Source organism: Mya arenaria, chromosome 9 (genome assembly GCF_026914265.1).
Source record: "Mya arenaria isolate MELC-2E11 chromosome 9, ASM2691426v1".
In the NCBI taxonomy this organism is placed as follows: domain Eukaryota; kingdom Metazoa; phylum Mollusca; class Bivalvia; order Myida; family Myidae; genus Mya; species Mya arenaria.
The window spans coordinates 12,976,206-12,998,270 of NC_069130.1; the positions used below are offsets into that span (position 1 = coordinate 12,976,206).

Sequence of the window (22,065 nt, forward strand, 5' to 3'; positions counted from 1 at the left end):
CGCTGTGTACGTGAACTTATACCTATAACTACACGCCGTGAACGTGAACCTATACCTGTAGCTACACGCGGTTTAAGTGAACTTATACCTGTAGCTACACGCCGTGCAGTAGCTACACGCCATGTAAGAGAACTTATTCCTGAAGCTACACGCCGTGTACGTGAACTTATACCTGTAGCTGAACGCCGTGTACGTCAACTTATACCTGTAGCTGAACGCCGTGTACGTGAACTTATACTAGTATCTACACGCCATGTAAGTGAACTTATTCCTGTAGCTACACGCCGTGTACGTGAACTCATAACTGTAGCTACACGACGTGTACGTGAACTGATGCCTGTAGCTACCCGCAATGTACGTGAACTTATACCTGTAGCTACACACGGTGTACGTGAACTTATACCTGTAGCTACACGCCGTTTACGTGAACATATACCTGTAGCTACACGCATTGTACGTGAACTTATACCTGAAGCTACACGCCGTGTGCGTGAACTGATACCTGTAGCTACACGCCGTATACGTGAACTTGAACCTGTTGCTACACGCCGTGTAAGTGAACTTATACCTGTAGCTGAACGCCGTGTACGTCAACTTATACCTTTAGCTACACGCCGTGTACGTGAACTTATACCAGTATCTACACGCCATGTAAGTGAACTTATTCCTGTAGCTACACGCCGTGTACGTGAACTCATAACTGTAGCTACACGACGTGTACGTGAACTGATGCATGTAGCTACCCGCAATGTACGTGAACTTATACCTGTAGCTACACACGGTGTACGTGAACTTATACCTGTAGCTACACGCCGTTTACGTGAACTTATACCTGTAGCTACACGCATTGTACGTGAACTTATACCTGAAGCTACACGCCGTGTGCGTGAACTTATACCTGTAGCTACACTCCGTGTACATGAACTCATACCTGTAGCTACACGCCGTGTACGTGAACTTGAACCTGTTGCTACACGCCGTGTAAGTGAACTTATACCTGTAGCTACACGCCGTGTCCGTGAACTTATACCTGTAGCTACACTCCGTGTACGTGAACTTATACCTGTAGCTACACGCCGTGTACGTGAACTTATACCTGTAGCTCCACGCCGTGTACGTGAACTTATACCTGTAGCTACACTCCATGTACGTGAACTTATACCTGTAGCTACACGCCGTGTACGTGAACTTGAACCTGTTGCTACACGCCGAGTACGTGAACTTATACCTGTAGCTACACTCCGTGTACGTGAACTTATACCTGTAGCTACACGCCTTGACGTGAACTTATTCCTGTAGCTAAACGCCGTGTACGTGAACTTATACCTGTAGCTACAAGCCATATATGTGAACTTATTCCTGTAGCTACACGCCAAGTACGTGAACTTATACCTGTAGCTACACGCCTTGTACGTGAACTGATACCTGTATCTACACGCCGTTTACGTGAACTTATACCTGTAGCTACACGCCGTTTACGTGAACTTATACCTGTAGCTACACGCCGAGTAAGTGAACTTATTCCTGTAACTACACGCCAAGTAAGTGAACTTATACCTGTAGCTACACGCCAAGTAAGTGAACGTATTCCTGTAGCTACACGCCATGTAAGTGAACTTATTCCTGTAGCTTCACGCCTTGACGTGAACTTATTCAGGTAGCTACACGCCATGTAAGTGAACTGATACCTGTAGCTACACGCCTTGACATGAACTTATTCATGTAGCTACACGCCATGTAAGTGAACTTTTACCTGTAGCTACACGCCGTGTAAGTGAACGTATTCCTGTAGCTACACGCCATGTAAGTGAACTTATTCCTGTAGCTACACGCCTTGCCGTGAACTTATTTATGTAGCTACTCGCCGTGTCCGTGAACTTATACCTGTAGCTACACGTCGTTTACGTGAACTGATAACCTGTAGCTACACGCCTTGTACGTGAACTGATACCTGTAGCTACACGACGTGTACGTGAACTGATACCTGTAGCTACACGACGTGTACGTGAATTGATAACTGTAGCTTCACGACGTGTACGTGAACTGATACCTGTAGCTACACGCCTTGTACGTAAACTGATACCTGTAGCAGCTACACGCCGTTTACGTGAACTGATACCTGTAGCTACACGCCGTTTACGTGAACTGATACCTGTAGCTACACGCCGTTTACGTGAACTGATACCTGCAGCTACACGCCTTGTACGTGAACTGATACCTGTAGCTACACGCCTTGTACGTGAACTTATCAATGTAGCTACACGCATTGTACGTGAACTTATACCTGTAGCTACAGGAAGGTACGTGAACTTATACCTGTAGCTACACGCCGTTTACGTGAACTTATACCTGTAGCTACACGCCATGTACGTGAACTTATACCTGTAGCTACACGCATTGTACGTGAACTTATACCTGTAGCTACACGCCTTGTACGTGAACTTATACCTGTAGCTACACGCCTTGTACGTGAACTGATACCTGTAGCTACACGCCGTTTACGTGAACTTATACCTGTAGCTACACGCCGTTTACGTGAACTTATACCTGTAGCTAAACGCCATGTACGTGAACTTATACCTGTAGCTACACGCATTGTACGTGAACTTATACCTGTAGCTACACGCCTTGTACGTGAACTTATACCTGTAAACGTGTAGCTAATACATAAAAAGGGATGAAATACAGTACATGGCATAACTCGTGTCTCCAGTTCATAACAAAAATTATTGGCCGTTCAATCGTCCATGTTTTCGATTTTTCGTTTAGACAATATTATTTCATATTTAAGGTAAGTAACTCCGATATATATCAGGTATGATACTATTTTGAGTTTTGTCCCCTTACTCAATGTCATCGATATCGTGATCCGATATAAATAGCCAATTGACCTGTAAAAAGAAGGACGTTTCAAGTACATGTAATTGTGAAATAGGTCCTCGTTATTTCATCAACGTCTCGAAGGTAAATACACAGTCTAAGAAGCACGTTCTTATTCATCATATTAGTAAGTTAATCAGTAATTATAATATATTTTTTTAATAATAATAATACAAATTATAATAAGAATAAGAATAAGAAGAATTATAATAAAACGTACCGGTTGGGCCTCATTTCTTAAGTAGTTATATTTTGATATTTAGAAAAACAATTGCTCATGTCTAATTTTACAGCTGTTTTCTTTCAGCTCAATGATGCAGTACAAACGGCAGAATTCCAAAATAAACGTTTACGTTACAATGGAAGAACAGCATACGCAGGTTGTTCCGTCAGTGGTACCCACCGTTGTTAGCGGATTATTTGATATTTCAGAGTCAGATGAAAACAGTGACTATTCAACGTCAGATAATGTTGGACATTGCAGCACAATTAACGCAACTGACATTAGATCTGATGCAAGTTCTGTGAACAGTGACGGAAAATACTTAAATTCTAATGGTGCATGTGGATATACAAATACAAGTTATAACTCTGACGTCATTTTGTCAGATTCGAACAGTGAGGACGCTGATGACGTCTCGCGACGCCAGCTTCAAGAAAACGGATTGACGCCGTTTATTAAAGAGGAACTGAAATATTCAATTCAGACAAAACGGTTAAAAGAGGGAAAGCAGGAATTGAAAGTGACATTTAGTCCCCCACCGGAAGATGTGGTATGCATTTGTGTCATTCGGAACACCTCAGCAATTTTCCATCGAAAACAACCTCGGATGTATATGACCGCCTGATTATGTCAGAATTCTCTGTATTAAACTACGCTGATGTAGATCGCGTAGTGAGTTCACTACAGCAGTTAAACCGGATGATTTTACTATGGGGAATTTTAATTATTTATGCAATAGTACACTTCACTGACAATCGATTTGAACTTAGTGAACATAAAATACAAGTTAAAACGCTAAATTCTGAAGGCTGTAGGCGGATGTGTATTCATAGTATAACATTCCGTTATAGACGGAAGTACGTTCATAGAACGTTGATGTATTTGTTCGGTAATCTGCAATAATCAAAGCCCGGGCTCCGTGTGGATTGAGAATTTACTGTATATAAAGACCAGTGGACCGCTTTATGGTCAAGTAGGCTTTTCCCTGAATGGATTTGTTGCGTCTTTGACGTCGCACGTTACAATTAACTCAAATTATAACTTGAACTTTTACGAACTACTTCTAATGCTGTACCGGCATACATCAGAGGTTGTTTTCAATGGGAAATAACCGAGGATTTCCGAATAGTATTTCTGTCAAATGGAGCAAAATTAATTAACCACCATTAATTCATTATTTGCGATTCAGATATTGTACATAGTCTATAATTAGACGTTATGTTTTGGAATCATTTTTTCTTTGAGAATTTTGCAATATCAACAATCTTTATTAATAAACCCAAAACACACATCAACTGTCGACTTACGAACAGTTTTGACCTATATTATACAATTCATCTATACATAATTATGACAACAAATACAAAACGAAAAATTCGATATTTCCCATTTTCTAGTCTTAATATGTGAATTCCGTATGTCAGTCGTTTCCGGATTGGTATTTTTTGAATATTTTTACGAGTGTTTCTCGTAGAAACGTGGAAAATCATAAAGTATTTGAAATCAATTTAAAATGGTTCGACATGTTAAAACATATATTAAAATGTAAAATAAGTTCGTCAGAATTATAAGCAAAATGTAAACCATTTGAACTCCTATCTTTCATAGAGTAAGCGGAAAATTCGATGTTAACTTCTTATACGACAAATAACATTTAATGTCTATCCAATACAAATGCATCCTCTTTAACTAACCCGGATGCTGTTACAGCTTACACCAGAAGAGGAAGAGCGTGTGGTAAAACGGCGCGTGCAGAATAGAATGGCCGCGCGCCGCTTCAGGGACAAACAGAAAGACAGAGCCCACACATTACAAAAGGTAAATTTGATAAACAATCAATAAATTTTGTTTTTTTTCTAATTAATTATTAATATACATTTTGGTATTACCGGTACTTACAATAAAACATTGACTTTATAAAAGAATGTTCATTTATTTTCGCATTTCATCTGCTTTGACTGTAGCGTTATTGACCTCGAAGTACTGCTTCTTAAAAACCGTAGGGCTAAATTAATGTGTTGGATTTTTATGCGGTAAAAAAGCCTTAACATCAAACATATTTTAAATAGCAACATAAATCGACATGACAATGAACCAGTTTTGAACAAAAACCTTTTCTGTTTTCGATATTATCGGAATGCTTCCATGAAATAGGACTGGTGTTTGTATTGTTGGAAATCACGTTGAAGCGAAATGTTCATTCATGGAAAACCCAAATCAATCCTTAATTTAAATAGTACTCAAATTCAAAGGTGTGTCGTGTCGATTAAGTTTCTATTGTCTGCTTATCAGAGCATGCATGTTACACGATGCATGTTAAGGCGTGCTCATAAAATGAGAGTAACTTTATTATTCATTCTGTTGCTTGTAAATTGTGTACGAATTTATAGTTCACCTTATCGTGTCCAAAAAATGGAACAAACTATTAATTGAACAAAGATTAGAATATATATATATGTATGAATGTATTTGTTTTATCACTTTAAATACATATAAAAATAAAATCACAGGCATACAGTAGGTTATGATATCACGTGACATGTCCATGAAGTAATTGATACTAATTATAACAATGTACACATAAAATACCCATTGCATAATAATATACATGGATTTGTATTTGTTTTCGCCTATATCTTATGAAATAATTTCCATGTTTTCAGGAGTGTCATAGACTAGAAAGCATTCAGACAGATTTGAGGTACGAACTGGCGCAGGTACGAAAAGAAAGGGACGAATTCCGCCAGGCGCTTGATAAACACATGGCCGTCTGCCCGCTACAGTTTCCCGCGCTTTTCTATGCTTCAACTTCGAACGCTTGACATGTGAACGCTGTCAACTATTATTAGAAACAGATGTCAACATTTTACCTCGAAGCAGCTGATGACAGGAACACGTCTTCACGGTTTTCCCTGAAATTGCATTCGGGAGTTACAAAAAAGATATTGTTTTCGATGTCCCGACATACACCAGTCATCTGCTTTTTACCTATTTTTCTCATCTTTTGAGATACGTCGGTATTCAGGAAATTCGTGTAGACAAAATGGCGACGGTTTCAGTCAGTGAAAAAAGGATATTCAAACACACTCTACTTCAAATGAATACTGAACATATATATATATTTATATCCCGACGACCTACCTTACCTGTGTATTATGGTTGTGAAATAAGTAAACAAACATTTATAAACGTTTCGAAACTGAAATATACAAAATGTTTTATAATGTTGACCTGCCCAGCCTTTTAGTGATTACATGATGAATGAATTAGTCATTAACTTAGTCAAATTTATTTCCAAATTAACATATAAAATCAAATTACTATGTATTGTTAAGAAAAGAAACGGCATGTTGAGAATGTTGAATATATATTCGCCATATCATTTGTTAGTACACATGTATTTAAAATCGGCATCATTTCTACTTTGTTAACGCACAGATATGTTCGCCATATCATTTGAAAGTATTTAAAACTGGCATTATTTCTACTTTGTTAACGCAAAATTATACAAACGCGCTTATTTATGTATTGTTGTTACACTTTTTCAAAATAAAATAAAAAAATACACACCATAAAGTGTTATTTTTTATATAAACGACCAACATTTGCTTACTGATATTTTAAAGCTGCACTCTCACAGATTGAACGTTTTGACAACTTTTTGATTTTTTTCTTGGAACGAGGCAATTCTTGTGACAATGCATGGAAACCAGTTATATATGACTGCTGGCGAAAAAATAGATCGCAGATTTTTATATTTAAGGTCAAAAATTGATGTTTTGTGCATTTTTTTTTAAACCACCATTAAACATTAGTTTTCGAACGGAAATATGAAAATCTGCTATCTGGTCTTTTGTCAGCAGTCTTATATCACTGGTTTGCTGATATTTACGCAAAAAATTGCTCATTCCAAGACAAAAAAATAAAAAAAGCTGTGAAAACTGTAAATCTGTGAGAGTGCAGCTTTAAGTCCTATTTTCACTTTGTTTGGGTGGAATATTTTGCTCATTTATGAGAACAGCTGTATTAAATTCTGCACGAGCGGAGGATTTAATACATGTTGTGTTCTTGTGGGAGTGAGTTGTTTAAATTAATTTATTTTACAACGAATTTGAAACAAGTTATTACAACGTTATATTGATCACTCTCGTGCGAGAGTGTGGTCTTGTTATGTGTGGGAAACCGGAGATCCGGAGGAAATTTGTCTAACAAGGGTGACCACAAACCAAACTCACATGCGCCCATGCTGGCAATCGAATCAGGATTGCTTACGTGAGAAGCGAGTGTGCTAACTACATCACTAACCGGACAACCTAGCTAACCTAGACCTCCATTATTACATGTTACCTGTAGCTACACGCCGTGTACGTGAACTTATACCTGTAGCTACACGCCGTGTCACTGACGTGAAATTATACCTGTAGCCACACGCCGTGAACGTGAAATTATACCTGAGCTACAGCGCCGTGTACGTGAACTTATACCTGTAGCTACACGCCGTGTCACTGACGTGAAATTATACCTGTAGCTATACCGCCGTGAACGTGAAATTATACCTGTAGCTACACGCCGTGTCACTGACGTGAAATTATACCTGTAGCTACACGCCGTGTACGTGAACTTATACCTGTAGCTACACGCCGTGTCACTGACGTGAAATTATACCTGTAGCCACACGCCGTGAACGTGAACTTATACCTGTAGTTACACGCCTTGTCACTGACGTGAAATTATACCTGTAGCTACACGCCGTGTACGTGAACTTATACCTGTAGCTTCACGCCGTGTACGTGAAATAATACCTGTAGCTACACGACGTGTACTTGAAATAATACCCGTGAAGCTACATGACGTGTACGTGAACTTATACCTGTAGCTACACGTCTTGTACGTTAACTTATGCCTTTAGGTGCACGCCATGTACGGAACTTATACTAATAGTTTCACTACGTATACGTGAATTTATACTTGTAGGTACACGACATATACGTGTACTTATACCAGTAGTAACACGCCGAGTCATGACGTGAACTTATACCTGTAGGTACACCACATACACGTGAACTTATACGTATGTAGCTACAGGAACTTGAATGTGAAGCTAAAACATAAAAAGGCATCAAGAGGAGTACAGTACATGACATAAATCGTGCCTGCGCAAGCTCATAACGAAAACTATTGGCCCTTATCGCCCATGTTTGATTCAGACGCTACTATTTCATATTCAAGGTTAGTAACTCCGGTATGTATCAGGTATGATACAATTTTGATTTTGTCCCCTAGGCCATTGAACATCGTGATCTGATATAAATGGCACCTGTAAAAAGTAGGACGTTTCAAGTAATTGTGAAATAGGTCCTCGTTATTTCATCAACGTTAATACAAAGGTATTAAACAGGCTTAGAAGCATGTTCAAATTAATCACATAATTAAGTTAATCTCATAGTCACGTTCTCATTAATCAAATGAATGGGGATCATTTTACCAAGCATATGATGAAATATAATTGGGAACCCAGTAAAATAGTTTTACATCAGTCATATATATATATATATATATATGACTGATGTAAAACTATTTTATATATATGAGTGTGCTTTTCTAAACAACTAGATGCTACTGTTAAGTAGGATTTCTCATATAGGTTCTGAAATATTCTATAATAATATAATAATAATAATAATAATAATAATATAATAATAATAATAATAATATAATAATTTTATTATAATAAAACGTTCCGGTTGCCACTCATTTCTGTTATGTTTTATGAAGAACGACTGCATGTGTTCTAACTATTTATTATTGATACATATGATATTGGTGAGGATGGTACAGCTCTGACTGCTAGAGATAAACTGACCGCCTGTGTTGGCTGGCTGGCCTTATCATACAAGGTGAACTATAAATAGCGGGAGGAATTAATTCATTGCCGTATAATGTTACATCTCCCTTCTTTACAAACAAAAGATATTATCAATAAATATAATGTGATTTGATATCAAATTATTTATATTTATTTATAGAGGAAAAGAGAGAGAGTTATTCAATGTTAGAATTGTAATAGCAGGATCTTAATTTCATCGGCAATTTATTAAAGGTTGTCAGACTATTTTAACATCAAATAACTAATTTAGATAAGTGATTCAATCAGCTTACAAGCGAAATGAACATCACATGGATTCAATTACTTTTGGTTTTACGGCCCTTCCTGACCTGGTCACGTACAGATTGTGATTGATACATGGAGAGGAAGTACTGCCAATTAGAGGGCTTTCCGAATCTTTGATGTCAGACTGGGTAGGTGTTTGACCTAAAGGCATTTCCTGTATTTCTGGCTCTGCAAATTGACCATGGCAGGGCTCATTGGTCTTTAATAGATCCCGCCTATTTCGTGTGTACATAGACCCATCTGGGCACTGAACAGTGTATGATCTTTCATTTAACTTGTCAACTACAGTGGCTGGTCTCCAAGTTTTATTTAATTGTTGGATCATTGTATTTTCTCCATATGTTAAGGGTTCTAGTGACCTTGCTTGTCTGTCATAATATTTCTTCCCCTTCTGTTTGCTATCTTGAATACCCTGCCTGACTAAATTAGGAGATATCACCTTGGGCATCAGATTTTCCTTAGATGTTGGGAGGATAGAGCGCAATTGTCTGCCCATGTTTAACTGCGCAGGGGAATACCCTGACTCAAGAGGGGTGGTCCGGTATTCTAATATGCCAATAAAAGGATCACGCCCAGCGTCCTTAGCCTTTGTAAGGAGTTTCTTACAAACTGACACATATTTCTCAGCTAGACCGTTTGATTGACTGTGATAGGGACTAATTGTCTGGTGATTGAAATCCCATTCTTTTGCAAAATCAGCGAACTCCTGAGAGATATAACAGGGACCACCATCAGATATAACCTTCTCACTAATTCCCCATCTGGCCATTATGCCTTTCATTCTGTTTATGACCGTGGTGCTTTTCATATTGGGCAATTCCTTGACCTCAAAATACCTGCTATAGTAATCCACTATCAGAAGATAGTTCCTGTTTTCCCAGGTGAATAGATCAGTGCCTATAATTTGCCATGGATAATCAGGAATCTCAAGGGGAATTAATGGCTCTTTTGGGTTTGAGTTTCTGTGTTTTAAACAGGTGTTGCATTTTAACACGAGATTGGTAATATCAGCCGATATTCCTGGCCAAAACATAACATCCCGGGCCCTTCTGAGACATTTCTCAACTCCCATGTGACCTGTGTGAATGAGTTCAAGCATCTGAGACTGCATTGATTTGGGGATGATTATTTTATTTCCTTTCATGACTAACCCATCAATAGAAGTTAACTCATCACGGAAATTCCAGAAGGGCAATATCTGGGACGGACACATTTTTCTAGAGGTTGGCCAACCTTGAAGTATAGTCTGTTTCAACAATACTAAAGTCTCATCTTGACTTGTTTTGTCCTTCAATTCATTCAATTTTCTGTCAGATACAGGTAAATGAGACATAACCATGTGTACCTGCATGTCCATGCCTTGTGACAATTCAGGGAACGTTTCATTTAGAAAGTTCCTGCTCAGTGTGTCTGCAACTGGTACTTGTTTGGATGGATAATGTTTGATGTCAAGATCATATTTCTGTAGCTGTAGTAGCATACGCTGCAATCGTGCAGGAGCTGTGTTTATTGATTTTTTGAAAATAGAAACTAACGGCAAATGATCAGTTTGCACGTTGACTTTGTGACCATAAACAAAATGGTGGAACCGCTTGCAGCCGAACAAAATAGCAAACATTTCCTTCTCAATTTGTGCGTAATTGACCTCAGTTTGTGTGAGTGATTTTGATGCATATGCAAGTGGCTTCCCGTCTTGCATTATTGTTGCTCCGAGACCAAACTTGGAGGCATCAACTTGCAATGTTAATGGCTTGCTTTTGTCATAATAGGATAAAACCTGATTCGGGTCTGTGATGATTTGTTTCATTTTGTCAAATGCATCACTTTGTGCAGTTTCCCAACAGAATTCAACTTCTTTAGACAGTAATTGTCTCAGAGGGGCTGTTACATCTGCCAAGTTTGGGGCAAATCTAGACAGATAGTTTACCATACCTAATATGGTTTCAAGTTCTGATTTATTTTTGGGTGGCTTCATTTTCTGTATAGCCTCTGTCTTTGAGGTTGATTTTTTCAAACCATCTGATGTGAGAAGGTGACCAAAGTAGTCTACTTCTGATACCCCGACCTCGAGTTTGGTTTCGTTAAAACGAATTCCTTCATCATGAGACCTCTTTAGGACTGCTCTAAGATTGGAGTCATGTTCCTCTCTAGATGACCCATACACTAGTATGTCATCCACGATGACAGCTACGCCACTTAGACCTTCGAGACAAGCATCAATCTTTTGCACAAAAAGATCACCGCTTGACTTCAGACCAAAGGGAACTCGGACATATCGGTACCTTCCATATAAGGTGTTAAAACATGTAAGGAACGATGACTCTCTCTCAAGTTTCAATGCCCAATAACCACTCCTAGCATCAAGCTTTGTGAAGTACTTTGCGCCTGAAAGCTGAGGCAATATATCATCCAGAGTTCTTAAAGGGTAATGTGGACGTTGAATGGCCTTATTCAAGTCACGCGGATCCAGACATATACGAATTTTGCCATTGGCTTTTTCGGCAACGACCATTGAACTAACCCAGTCAGTGGGTTCATTGACCTTTTCGATGACACCTAATGACTCCATGCGGAGTAACTCATCCTTGACCTTTTCTTGTAATGCTATAGGGACCTTTCTTGGGGGATGCACCACAGGCTGGACAGTGGGGTCAATGTGAATCTTACATTCACCGGCTAGCAGACCAATGCCATCAAACACTTCCTTGTATTCCTTTAATACCATGTCCTTAGTGAGGGGGTTGACCTGGGAATCTGACATAACTGTGTATGTGAGATTTATGAGTTCAAAGTCAAGGGATGATTGGAGACTTAGCAAAGGACTTGAATGTGTGTCAACTACATGAAAGTAAACATCCTTTGTTTGGCCAGTTCCAGGATGATTACACCTTAAAGTAATGCATCCCTTTACATTTAACGTGCTTCCGTCATAGGCTGAAAGCTTTGAATGTGAAGCTTCTAGAACTGACTTTATGCCTATGTCTCTAAAGGTTTTGTATGGCAATATATTCACTTGGCTACCAGTATCAATCTTGAACTGTACGGACAAATTGGAAGGACCTACCTTGAACTCTGCAAACACCTGCCCATTCCTAACAGTGGACTCCACATTGTCAATCACTAAATCCTTGAAATCATGAGTACAAGAATTGTCATTGTCAATAACTTCATTTACACTTCTACACACTGATGCAAAATGGTTCCATTTTTGACATTTGTGACATTGTTTTCCCTTTGCGGGACACTGGTGTTGTTGTTGGTGTTTCCGCCCACAATTTTGGCAAGTCCGGGTAACGTCTTCTCCCAAAGTGACGCGCTGTTGTCTTCTCTGCTCCCACTGGCCTGAGGAATTGTGACCAGGCTGGCCTGAGGTGTTATGACCAGTAACCCTTCTTGAACGAACCACATTAACGGCTGCTCCTTGCGATGGTGCCTGCATTTCGCGCAGTTGTGCTTGAGCATATTCAAAGCTTTGACATATTTGAATAGCCTTGCTCAAGGTCAAATTTTCTCCCATATTAATGAGTTTTTCTCGGATTTTTTGTGATACTATTCCAAACACAATCCTATCCCTGATCATGTCTTCAGCTGTCCTTATAATTGCAATCCTTCACCATTACTCTCAATTTGGTCAAGAATTCTTCGAAAGAAAGTTCTCCCTGTGTCATATTGTTGAAACGATATCGTGCAAAAACGGGGTTGATCGTCGGCTGTAGGTGTTTTGTAATCGCTTCACAAATTGCTGACAAATGTTCTCTGTCGGACGCTGACAGTTCTAGTGTTTTGTACAGGTCCCGACCCTTTTCACCCATCCAAAGTTGCAAATAGGTGATGTGTACATCCTCATCCTTCCCTTTAAGTGGACCCTTATAAATATAAGCTCACAGTGCTCTGTGAACTTCTTCCAAGCTTCCGGAAGATTTGAGCTATTCCAATCCATGCACGGTGTTGGAACACCACTTAAAGTCCATTCTCACAGTGAACAGTTTATTAGATGCTTAATCTATTAATTAACGATCCAATAATCCACATTTAATACTATATGAGCGATGAGTTCTTTTCTGACACCATGTTATGTTATGAAGAACGACTGCATGTGTTCTAACTATTTATTATTGATACATATGATATTGGTGAGCATGGTACAGCTCTGACCGCCTGTGTTGGCTGGCTGGCCTTATCTTACAAGGTGAACTATAAATAGCGGGAGGAATTAATTCATTGCCGTATAATGTTACAATTTCTTACAGTTATATTTTGATATTTAGAAAAACAATTGCTCATGTCTAATTTTACAGTTTTTCTTTCAGCTCAACGATGCAGTACAAACAGCAGATTTCCAAAATAAACGTTTACGTTACAATGGAAGAACAGCAAACGCAGGTTGTTTCGTCAGTGGTACCCACCGTTGTTAGTGGATTATTTGATAATTCGGAGTCAGATGAAAATACTGATTATTCAACGTCAGATAATGTTGGACATAGCAGCACAATAAACGCAATTGACATCAGATCTGACGAAAGTTCTGTGAAAACTGACGGAAAATACTTCAATTATAATGGTGCATGTGGATATACAAATACAAGTTATTCTTCTGACGTCATTTTGTCAGATTCGAACAGTGAGGACGTTGATGACGTCTCGCGACGCCAGCTTCAAGAAAACGAATTGACGTCGTTTATAAGGGGGAACTGAAATATTCAATTCAGACAAAACGGCTAAAGGAAGGAAAGCAGGAATTGAAAGTGGAATTTAGCCCTCCACCGGAAGATGTGGTATGCATTTGTGTCTTTCGGAACACCTCAGCAATTTTCCATCGAAAACAACCTCGGATGTATATGGCCGCTTTATAATGTCAGAATTCTTTACATTTAACTATATACGCTGGAGTTGTTCGCGTAGTGATTTCACGGTTGAAGTTAATCCGAAGGACTTTACTATGGGGAATTTTAATTATGTAGGCAATTATACACTTCACTGACAATCAATTTAAACTTAGTAAAACAAAATGCACGTTAAAACTGGTTACTCTTAATTTAAACTATTATTTAAAAATATACTACTTATAATGCTACATATACTGGTATACATCCGAGGTTGTTTTCAATGGGAAATAGCAGAGGAGTTCCGAGTGGTATTTCTGTCAAATTGAGCAAAATTAATTGACCACCATGAGTTCATATTTTTGCGATTCAGATATTGTACATAGTCTCTAATTAGACGTTATGTTTTGGAATCTATTTTTCTTTGAGAATTTTGCAATATCAACAATCTTTATTTAAAACCCCATAAACGCAACACATCAACTGTCGACTTACGAACAGTTTTGACCTATAATATACAATTCATCTATACATAATTATGACAACAAATACAAAACGAAAAATTCGATATTTCCCATTTTCTAGTCTTAATATGTGAATTCCGTATGCCAATCGTTTCCGGATTGGTATTTTTTCAATATTTTAACGAGGGTTCCGCGTAGAAACGTGGAAAATCATAAAGTATTTGAAATCAAGTTGAAATGCTTCGACTTCTTTAAACAAACATTAAAATGTAAAATAAGTTCTTCAGATTTATAAGCAAAATGTAAACAATTTGAACTACTATCTTTCATAGAGTAAGCGGAAATTTCGATGTAAACTTGTAATAGGATTAAAAACGTTTAATTTATACCCAATACAAATGCATTCTCTTTAACTAACCCGGATGTTGTTACAGCTTACACCGGAAGAGGAAGAGCGTGTGGTAAAACGGCGCGTGCAGAATAGAATGGCCGCACGCCGCTTCAGGGACAAACAGAAAGACAGAGCCCACACTTTGCAGAAGGTAAATTTGATAAACAATAAATTATTAATTTTTTTTCTAATTATTTATAAACATACATTTTGGTATTACCGGTACTTACAATAAAATATTGACTTTATAAAAGAATGTTAATTTATTTTCGCATTACATCTGCTTTGACTGTAGCGTATTGACCTGGAAGTACTGCTACTTCAAAACCGTAGGGCTAAAAGTGTTTGCTTTTTAAGCGGTAGAAAAGCCTTAACATTAAACATATTTTAAATAGCAACATAAATCAACATGTCAATGAGCTGGTTTGGAACAAGAACCTTTTCATGCCTAGTTTTCGAAATTATCGGAATGCTTCCAGGAAAATAGGACTGGTGTTTGTATTTGTTGAAAATCACGTTGAAGCGTTCATTCAGGGAAAACCCTTATCAATCCTTAATTTAAATAGTGCTCAAATATCAAAGGTTTGTCGTCAGTGTGTGTGTATACCACGCGATAAACGTCATAGATGCTACGTCGGAAGGCAAAAATTTGCTTAAAATGAAGACTTGAATCTAAGATAACTTTTCATTTACGACACCATTTTAAATGAAACAAAGGGCAGTCTATGCCGCTTAAAGAGGCCCGCATTTGTTTTATTTCCGAAATTTGATGAGGTCATTAGTTTCATCATCAAACACTTCGACAAACCTGTTTCCAAAATAATGTTTTGACAGTGCTTTGTCAGACAGCCGTATTGTGAAAAGGTTTGTCGAAGTGTTTTAAGAAACTAAACTCGCAATCAAACTCTGGTAAAAGACCGAAGGCGAGGCCACGTAAGCGGCGTAGACTGCGCTATGTTTCATTTAAAATGGTGAAGAAATAGTAAAGTTTTCATTGTTTAAAGTAGTTTTCCAAATCAAATTATTGCCTTCCGACGTAGCATTTATGACACAATTTATCACGTGGTATACACACACTGGTCGTGTCGATAAAGTTTCTATTGTCTGCTTATCACGACAAGGCATGCTAATGGGAGTAACTTTATGATTATTCATTCTATTGCTTGTTAATTGTGTCCAAAATCAGTTTATAGTTTACGTTATAGCGTCCGAAAAATGGAACGATTAAAAAAAAGATTAAAAATAGATATGTATGTATTTGTTTTATCAAAATACATGTTAACATGTAATCACAAACATACAGTAGTTTGTATGTCCATGAAGTAATTGATACTAATTATAACAATGTACACATAAAATACCCATTGCATAATAATACACATTAATTTGTATTCGCCTTATATCTTAATTTGTTTGCAGGAGTGTCATCGGCAAGAAAGCATTCAGACGATGTTGAGGTACGAACTGGCGCAGGTTCGAAAGGAAAGAGACGAATTCCGCCAGGCGCTTGATCAACACATGGCCGTCTGCCCGCTACAGTTTCCCGCGCGTTTCTATGCTTCATCTTCGAACTCTTGACAACATGTGAACACTGTCAACTATTTTTAGAAACAGATGTCAACATTTTACCTCGAAGCAGCTAATGACAGCAACACGTCATCACGGTTTTCCCTGAAATTGCATTTATGGCGTTACAAAAAAAAAATCTTGTTTTCGATGTCCCGACATACCGACCATAATTTCTTTTGCTAGTCACCTGTGTTTTACCTTTTTTCTCCTCTATTGAGACACTAGTATTCAGGAAAGACGCGTAGACAAAATGGCGACGGTTTTCAGTGAGAAAAGGATATTCAGACACACTCTACTTCAAATGAATAAAAAATAGTTATTTATATTCCGACGACCTACCTTACCTATATATTATGGTTGTGAAATAGGAAACCAACATTTTGAAACGTTTTGAAACTAAAATGTACAGGAGCATTTATCATTTTTTTGTGAATACATGAGAAATTCATTTAGTTATTACTTAGTCAAATTTATTTCCAAATTTACATATTGAATCAAATTACTATGTCTTGTTAAGGAAAGAAACGGCATGGTGAGAATGTTGAAATATATATTCGCCATATCATTTGATAATATTTAAAATCGGCATTATTTCTTCTTTGTAAATGCACAGATAGATTCGCCATATCATTTGTTAATATTTAAAATCGGCATTATTTCTACTCTGTTAACGCACACATACATGCGCGCTTATTTATTTATTGTTACTCTTTTTCAAAAATAAAAAAAAAAAAACAAAAAAAACATAAAAGTGTTATTTTTTATATAAACGATCAACATTTGCTATCTGATATTTTAAGTCCTATTTTCACTTTGTTTGGGTGGAATATTTTGCTCATTTATGAGTACAGCTGTATTAAATGCTGCACGAGCGGAGGATTTAATACATGTTGTGTTCTTGTGGGAGTGAGTTGTTTAAATTTACTTATTTTACAACGAATTTGAAACAAGTTATTACAACGTTATATTAATCACTCTTGTGCGAGAGTGTGGTCTTGTGCTGTGTGGGAAACCGGAGTAACGGAGGAAACCCATTTGTCTAACTAAGGTGACCACAAATCAAACTCACATGCGCCCATGCTGGCAATCGAACAAGGATTGCTTACGTGAGAAGCGAGTGTGCTAACTACATCACTATCCGGACAAGCTAGCTAACCTTGACCTCCATTGTAATGCCAATTTGTTGAAAATAGATGTAAACAATGGGTAATAATGTTTTGTTGTTTTACCTATTAAGCGGTTTTATATACGTGTACAGAATGAAAAAAAAAACATGTACATTTCCATGCGAAGTGATCAGTTAAACGCGTGCCGTGCTTAAAAACAACCGACAAAAAAGCTTGTATCAAAATAATGTCTAACTATACAAATAATCTATGTTTTTGATTGTTTTTAAATTGACTAAAATGCGTCATCCGCCTCTTTCTCGGGGATTAACCTTAATATCAAATCTATTTGAATAACTTCAGTAATAATCTTAGTTATGTGAAATAATGAACAATGTCACAACGACGGATCGAAGTAGTCGGCCATGTTTTCGTTTCAAGTTACCCGCTTACGAATGAAATAGTTTCATCAATTAAGTAGTACGGGATGCAACTATTGATGGAACACATATATAGAAGAAATCGACTTATTTCCCTTTGATACACTTCCCCATCGACAGCTACGGGCCTGCATATATTTGATACATTATTTTGTTTTTATAATTATTGTCATTTGTTTGTCTTATCGGAAAATCAGACATGTAACATTCGTTCAAATACGTTTAATACGTCAAAAATACGTTTGTTGGAACCACAGACGTGGTTTATAGGTCCGTGCTGGAATCAAGTTATCACTTGTCAATCGGAATTCCTCGGCTAGTATCAAGATATGGTCTATCTCGAAGCTTACCGGAGATGGCCGAGTTGTTACGATTGTCTATCTCGAAGCTTGCCGCCGGAGATGGCCGAATTGTTACGATTTGTCACTTGTATTAAATTTGCCTATAAATAGTTATTGCACAACAGCTATAAATAACTTATTACACAATCATCGGCGGCGTAAATTCTATTTAAATAGATTGTGAAATAAGTTCGCTTCATTTCATCAACGTTAATGGTACGTAGCGTTTTACAAATGTAAAGATGGTTAAATAATTCACTAAATTATCAAAAAATACAAATTACTGACACATAACACGCTGGGGTTACTAATATAATTCAATAAATACTGGATATCCCATGTTTATAAACCGATACACATGATTAATTAGAACGAGATACAGATGTCTGTTATGTTATAACGAGAACACACAAATATATGTACACATATGATTTTATTTTTTAACTATAATAATAATAATTTATAAAAATAGCAAATGAAATAGATAGGTGTACGTCTTATTTTTGAAAAATCTACATTTTCAAAGAAGGCGCATTTCGTTTGAACGAATTTCTGATTTTTTTCAGGTCAACCATGCAATATAAACGGCAGAATTCAAAAATAAACGTTTACGTTACTATGGAGGACAATAAACACGCGCAAGTTGTTCCGTCAGTGGTACCAACCGTTGTTAGCTGCTTATTTGACAATAATGATGGATTTATTGACTATTCAACGTCAGATAATGTTGGACATTGTAGCACAATAAACGCAAGTGACATTAGATCTGATGCAAGTTCTGTGAAAAGTGTCGGGAAATACTCACATTTAGATTCTATTGGCGCATATGGATATACAAATACAAGTTTTTCCTCTGACATCATTGTGTCAGATTCCGACAGTGATGACGTAAATGACGTCTCGCGACGCCAGCTTCTAGAAAACGGGTTGACGCCGTTTATAAAAGAGGAACTGAAATATTCCATTCAGACAAAACGGTTAAAAGAGGGAAAGCAGGAATTGAAAGTGGAATTTAGCCCTCCACCGGAAGATGTGGTACGTAATTCAACGTTATTTTAAGCAAAATTTACCGCAACCATTAATTGATAATTTGCGATTCAATTATTGTTTCAACATATCAAAAATCTTTGACAATCAAAAACAAAACAAAATCTCTTGACGTACAACTAGTTTGACTAATAGTGTACATTCTCATTTATACGTGTGACAAACAATACATAAAGAAAGTTCGCTATTTCCCATGTTCTATTTTAAATACCGTATGACAGAAGTTTCCGGTTGGGAATTTTATCAATCTTTTTGCAAGGGTTCTTGGAAGCGAAGACGCTCAAAACGTATTTGGAATCAAGTTAGGATGGTAATAATATTGATCGATTTGTCATGTTGTTTGGTATTAATAAGCTAATGTGTAAACAATTTGAAGTATCTTTAATGGAGGAAGCGGCAAATTGGACATAAACATCTTAAAGGATTAAATTTATTTCCCAATAAAATGCCTTCTCTTAAATTAACCCGGATTTTGTTACAGCTTACACCGGAAGAGGAAGAGCGTGTAGAAAAACGGCGCGTGCAGAATAGAATGGCCGCGCGCCGCTTCCGGGACAAACAAAAAGACAGAGCCCACACTTTGCAGAAGGTAAATTTGAAAAAAAAAGTTAAACAATAGTATCAATATCTATTTGGTATTACTTGCAACAATCTTGGCTTTGTAAAATACTTTTAATTTTGCTTCGTGATATTGCTATTTAAACTTACGATCACAGGGTTAAATGTGTGTATTTGATGCAGTAGAGGAGCTTTGTGTTTGATGCAGCAGAAGAGCTTTGTGTTTGATGCAGCAGAAGAGCTTTAACAACACAGATATTCAAGCAGCAACATTATCTAAATTGAATAGTATCTTTACAGGACAATTAACCAGATTTTGAAAAAAAACACATTCATTTTTTCGATATTTTGGAATGCTTTCAAAAGAAAACCATGAAGGCATGTTGTATTTTTTGAAAATCTCGTTGAAGCGAATTGTTCACATTAGGAAATACAAAACAAAACAGTAAATTAAATCAAAGGTGTGGTGTGTCCATTTATTTGTCATTGTCTGCCTATCAGCAAAAGCGTGTTAATGAGAGAAACTTGATAATATTGCATTATGTTTTTATCGATTGCTTGTTAATTGTGTCAACAGTTTTTGTATATCTCGTTCCGTCCTTAAAATGGAACTAAATATTTATAAGTACAAAAAAGTAAATAAAAAATATTTATTTGTTTTAACAAGATCAATCACATAAAATCAAGGATATGTTGGTGATTTATTTTATTATTGTAACATTTTAGACATTAAATGTCCATTATATAAAAATATATATACACATCAATATGTTTATGTAGAAACCTTACATCGTTATCATTTTCATGTGTTTTAGGAGTGTCATCGCCTACAAAGCATTCAGACGGAGTTAAGGTACGAACTGGCGCAGGTACGAAAGGAAAGGGACGAACTCCGCCAGACGCTTGATCAACACATGGCCGTCTGCCCGCTACAGTTTCCCGCGCATTTCCATGCGTCAACTTCGAATTCTTGACAACATGTGAACACTGTCAACTATTTTTAGAAACAGACTAAACTATCGTGATGTCAACATTTTACCTCATAGGAGCTGATAACAGGAACACGTTTTAATGGAGTTTCCTGGAATGGCATTCATAACAAAACAAAAGTGTTTTCCCACAAAACAGTTGTGAAAAGGAACACGTTTTAAAGTATATATTCGAGGAGGAAACCCCAATATATGTTCCCACGGTTGTCAGTGTGGAAAGGACATTTGGTCACCGGAATGCAGCAAAAAAAAAAAAAAAAAAAAAAAACGAAAACAAAAAGTAGTGTGTTTTGGCCTCTTTTAAGGATTGCAAGCTTCATGAAGACATGACATCGAAAGAGAAATTTCGTCATGAAATCTTTGGGGTCAAAATTTGAAACTGTTCGATAATGCAGGAGGTTTTATCATTTTGACGTACTCAGCTTTTTATTAACCACACGATCAATTTCGATTTACTGTATTAACATTATCAAATGACTATGTATTGTTAAGGAAAGAAACGTCAAGCTGAGATTGTTGAAATATATATTCGCCATATCATTTGTCAGTATTTAATTAAAATCAGCATAATTACAAATTTGTAAACGCACAATTATACATGCGCGCTTATTTATTTATGTATTTATTTATTATCTATTTATTGTTACATTTGTTCAAAATACAGCACCAAAAAACAACAAAGTGTTATTTTCTATATGAAGAAATAAACGTTATGCTTCATCTATGAACTCCTGACTTCACTTGCATTTTGGCAGAATATTTTGCTTATTTATTAAAACAGTAGTATTAAAATGCCACACGAGCGCTCGAGTACAACGGGGTCAGTGGTCCAGAAATGTAATATAATTCATGTTCATGTTATTTATGGAGGTTGTTGAGGTGTGGGTAACACTATCATACCTCCACCCACCCCGTTCTAAAAAATGGCTGAGGACCAATACCACCCCCACCCACCAGGACCCCAGCCCTAAACACTATAATTACGTTCAAAACAGCTAAACTTGTGTTGCGTTCCAACTATTCGACTATCACGTACAGACCTAGTTTTCTTGATCGCACCAA

General features: G+C 37.1%; 3 protein-coding genes across 4 annotated transcripts; 2 read left to right on the plus strand and 1 right to left on the minus strand.

The window, feature by feature from the left end:
* Positions 1-2,984: 2,984 nt before the first annotated feature.
* On the plus strand, positions 2,985-6,594 carry LOC128203590 (transcription factor kayak-like). Its single transcript, XM_052905078.1, has 4 exons — positions 2,985-3,007; positions 3,188-3,653; positions 4,814-4,921; positions 5,767-6,594. Exons 2-4 carry the CDS (start codon positions 3,192-3,194, stop codon positions 5,923-5,925), a joined length of 729 nt encoding a protein of 242 aa, XP_052761038.1. The 5' UTR covers positions 2,985-3,007; positions 3,188-3,191; the 3' UTR covers positions 5,926-6,594.
* A 2,682-nt stretch (positions 6,595-9,276) lies between these two features.
* Positions 9,277-12,714, minus strand: LOC128245747 (uncharacterized protein K02A2.6-like). Its single transcript, XM_052963974.1, has one exon. It carries the CDS (start codon positions 12,712-12,714, stop codon positions 9,277-9,279), a length of 3,438 nt encoding a protein of 1,145 aa, XP_052819934.1.
* A 5,862-nt stretch (positions 12,715-18,576) lies between these two features.
* Positions 18,577-21,669, plus strand: LOC128203591 (activating transcription factor 3-like). Of its 2 annotated transcripts, none has more exons than XM_052905081.1 (4): positions 18,577-18,625; positions 18,976-19,444; positions 19,938-20,045; positions 20,830-21,669. In XM_052905081.1, exons 2-4 carry the CDS (start codon positions 18,983-18,985, stop codon positions 20,986-20,988), a joined length of 729 nt encoding a protein of 242 aa, XP_052761041.1. In that variant the 5' UTR covers positions 18,577-18,625; positions 18,976-18,982; the 3' UTR covers positions 20,989-21,669. The 2 variants fall into 2 exon arrangements, with proteins under 2 accessions (XP_052761041.1, XP_052761039.1); XM_052905079.1 differs by lacking the exon at positions 18,577-18,625 and adding an exon at positions 18,743-18,828.
* Positions 21,670-22,065: the final 396 nt, after the last annotated feature.

What these genes read in the sequence shown, in the direction of transcription:
- LOC128203590 (XM_052905078.1), top strand. Translation starts at nt 3,192, where the DNA reads ATGATGCAGTACAAACGGCAGAATTCCAAAATAAACGTTTACGTTACA. An exon ending in GTCCCCCACCGGAAGATGTG is followed by an intron (nt 3,654 to 4,813) that starts GTATGCATTTGT and finishes ATGCTGTTACAG; the next exon opens with CTTACACCAGAAGAGGAAGA. An exon ending in GAGCCCACACATTACAAAAG is followed by an intron (nt 4,922 to 5,766) that starts GTAAATTTGATA and finishes CCATGTTTTCAG; the next exon opens with GAGTGTCATAGACTAGAAAG.
- LOC128245747 (XM_052963974.1), bottom strand. Translation starts at nt 12,714, where the DNA reads ATGCAGGCACCATCGCAAGGAGCAGCCGTTAATGTGGTTCGTTCAAGA.
- LOC128203591 (XM_052905079.1), top strand. An exon ending in GCCCTCCACCGGAAGATGTG is followed by an intron (nt 19,445 to 19,937) that starts GTACGTAATTCA and finishes ATTTTGTTACAG; the next exon opens with CTTACACCGGAAGAGGAAGA. An exon ending in GAGCCCACACTTTGCAGAAG is followed by an intron (nt 20,046 to 20,829) that starts GTAAATTTGAAA and finishes CATGTGTTTTAG; the next exon opens with GAGTGTCATCGCCTACAAAG.